The sequence below is a fragment of the Penaeus chinensis genome, chromosome 14 (assembly GCF_019202785.1).
Source record: "Penaeus chinensis breed Huanghai No. 1 chromosome 14, ASM1920278v2, whole genome shotgun sequence".
Lineage (NCBI taxonomy): Eukaryota > Metazoa > Arthropoda > Malacostraca > Decapoda > Penaeidae > Penaeus > Penaeus chinensis.
The window spans coordinates 20,903,829-20,906,328 of NC_061832.1; the positions used below are offsets into that span (position 1 = coordinate 20,903,829).

Consider the following 2,500-nt stretch of genomic DNA (forward strand, 5'->3'; position numbering starts at 1 on the left):
AGATTAGCCGCACTATAATTACTAATGAATGTGTCAGTGGATTTCCTCAGATTTCAGGGAAATTTGATACATGAATAGAGTGCTGTTAGAGACGGTGATCAGTACCAAAATAATTAAGATTTTGAAGACAATTGGGTTCTAAATAGGGAAGAATTTGGATATTTCAGTCAATTCTCAGAGCGCTTTTTTTTTCTTTTTTTTATCTAAATTATTTTAGTATATCTAACATATTTATGAAATAAGTGATTTTGAATGAAGCCCTTTTTTTCTTGTTTTTTCACCAACTCTCTCTCTCTCTCTCTCTCTCTCTCTCTCTCTCTCTCTCTCTCTCTCTCTCTCTCTCTCTCTCTCTCTCTCTCTCTCCCTCTCTCTCTCTCTCTCTCTCTCTCTCTCTCTCTCTCTCTCTCTCTCTCTCCATCTATCTCTCTCTCTCTCTCTCTCTCTCTCTCTTTCTCTCTCTTTACTACTAAGTAAACAGAAAAACACATAAGGACCACATGTATTCGCTGTGACATCACATGAGAATGACGTTGTTGAATGTCATTAAAACAGACACAGAGGTGGGAAGGTAGCTAGCGAAATTGCGTAAGAGAGAGTGAGGCAGACAGATAGACAGATAGATAGAGAGCGACAGAATGGGGTAGAGAAAACGTAAGAAAGAGAGAAAGAGAAGGAGAAAGGGAGAAAGAGAGAGAGGAAAGGAGGGAAACTATTCATTTTCAAGATTTACCAGATCCTGTAGCGACCAACACTAACATGTGTGTGCTATTATAATTAATATTGTACTATAATAATCATTATTATGGTATCATCTATTATTGTGTGTGTATGTGTGTCATGGTGTAATATTATATTATAAAGTAATAATAAATAGCATATAATTATTATATTATATTGTAATAATAATTAATATATTATAATATGTATGTGTGTACATATAATGCCACAAAAGAATTAGTCAAAAAGAATATCAATCGATCTATAAAGAAATAAACATAATTAATCCACCACAATTACAGTACAAGGTCAATAACAAAAAAAGTCATAAGCCACACAATTTTATTTGTAATGAATCATCACATAGTGAACCATGAGCCAACCGTGCTGCGCGATGACGTCATCATCTTGAAATTTGGACCCTTTACCTTCCACTTCCGTAAGGAACTAGAAACATTAGAACAAGATTAAGAAGATTAGACCGAGGGAATAGAGCATAGATCAACTTATTATGCATATATGTAGTAACAACTGTATTCATAATATTCATATGTTATCTTTGGTTGGTCGGCATGCTAGTAAGAAAGGTCATGTTGATATCGTTGCATATGCTCTACGTATATGCTGTTCATCTCATATATACAAACATACTGTTTTCATCCGACATGATATACTTTAGCAATTTACGTCCTAATATCCTCTTCATACAATAAACCATGACTATCATTCTGCACAGCCTCCTTAGACATAACATACTACACAACATCCACTAAATGTCACCTTCCCAGACATACTGTAACACACAACATACATACCAGGGAATAATGCATATTTTTTCAGTCAAACGCAAACGCAACTTACTGTAGCACACAACATACACACCAGGGAATAATGCATTTTTTTTTTTTTTCAGTCAAACTTACTGTAGTACACAATATATATATCAAAGAATAATACATATTTTCTTTACAGTCAAGCGAGACGCATCAACGCCTCGGACTCACCCACAGCCAGGCACTCTCTCCCGCAGCCAATCGGACAGCACTTCTGGCCGGCTCCGCACTCGCCGTCCGAGAAGCAGTTGCGTTCCGTCACGACGCAGATGGAGACGATGTCGCTCGTGTCCGGACACGTCCCTGGCCTCGGCCTGGGCTGAGGACGGGGCCTAGCTGAAAAATCGAAACAGAATGATGATGAGGATGATAATATTCATGATAGTGGTAATATTCGTAGTGGTAATGATGGTGATGATAACAAAACTAATAATAATAATAATAATATCTGTGAAATAGTAAAATCAGTACTACAACTGTTAAGAACGACAAAGATAATGATAAAGCTCATTATGGTAATAATTAGTAAAATAGTAACCATCATTATTATGTTTTTTTTTATCATTGATACTGTTATCTTTTTCGCTATTATTATCATTATTTTTATCATTATTATAATGATAACAATGTTGATATGAAATGTATCTTGGGTCTTCAGGTTTTGTTTACATTATCCTGTCAATATTCGTAAGTGGATTATATCTTTGATGACGAAAATGTGGTATACATTATAAGATGTCTTCCTATTGTATTTTTTTAAATATCGGCATTGAGGTAACGTGAATTTAACAAATAATCATCCTCTAAGTATGAATAGAAAATTATCATACGATCAACTGAGAAGAATAAAACAAAGTTATGGAAAACAAGAAACTAAAATTACATCAATGACACTTATCCTGAAGAAAACAAAGAAAACAAAGAAAACTTACCGTGTCTCGTTGGAACAG

The 2,500-nt window shown here is 34.8% G+C and overlaps 1 protein-coding gene across 1 annotated transcript in view; it reads right to left on the reverse strand.

The window, feature by feature from the left end:
• Window positions 1-1,042: 1,042 nt before the first annotated feature.
• LOC125032594 (chelonianin-like) overlaps window positions 1,043-2,500 on the reverse strand; it is a 2,137-nt gene continuing 679 nt past the window's right edge. Inside the window, exons 2-4 of the mRNA XM_047623848.1 lie at window positions 2,483-2,500; window positions 1,722-1,886; window positions 1,043-1,164 (exon numbers count right to left, since the gene is read on the reverse strand). The exon at window positions 2,483-2,500 is cut by the window's right edge and continues 85 nt beyond it. Coding sequence (XP_047479804.1) covers window positions 1,142-1,164; window positions 1,722-1,886; window positions 2,483-2,500 — 206 coding nt within the window. The 3' untranslated portion in view covers window positions 1,043-1,141. The remainder of the gene's footprint in view (window positions 1,165-1,721; window positions 1,887-2,482) is intronic.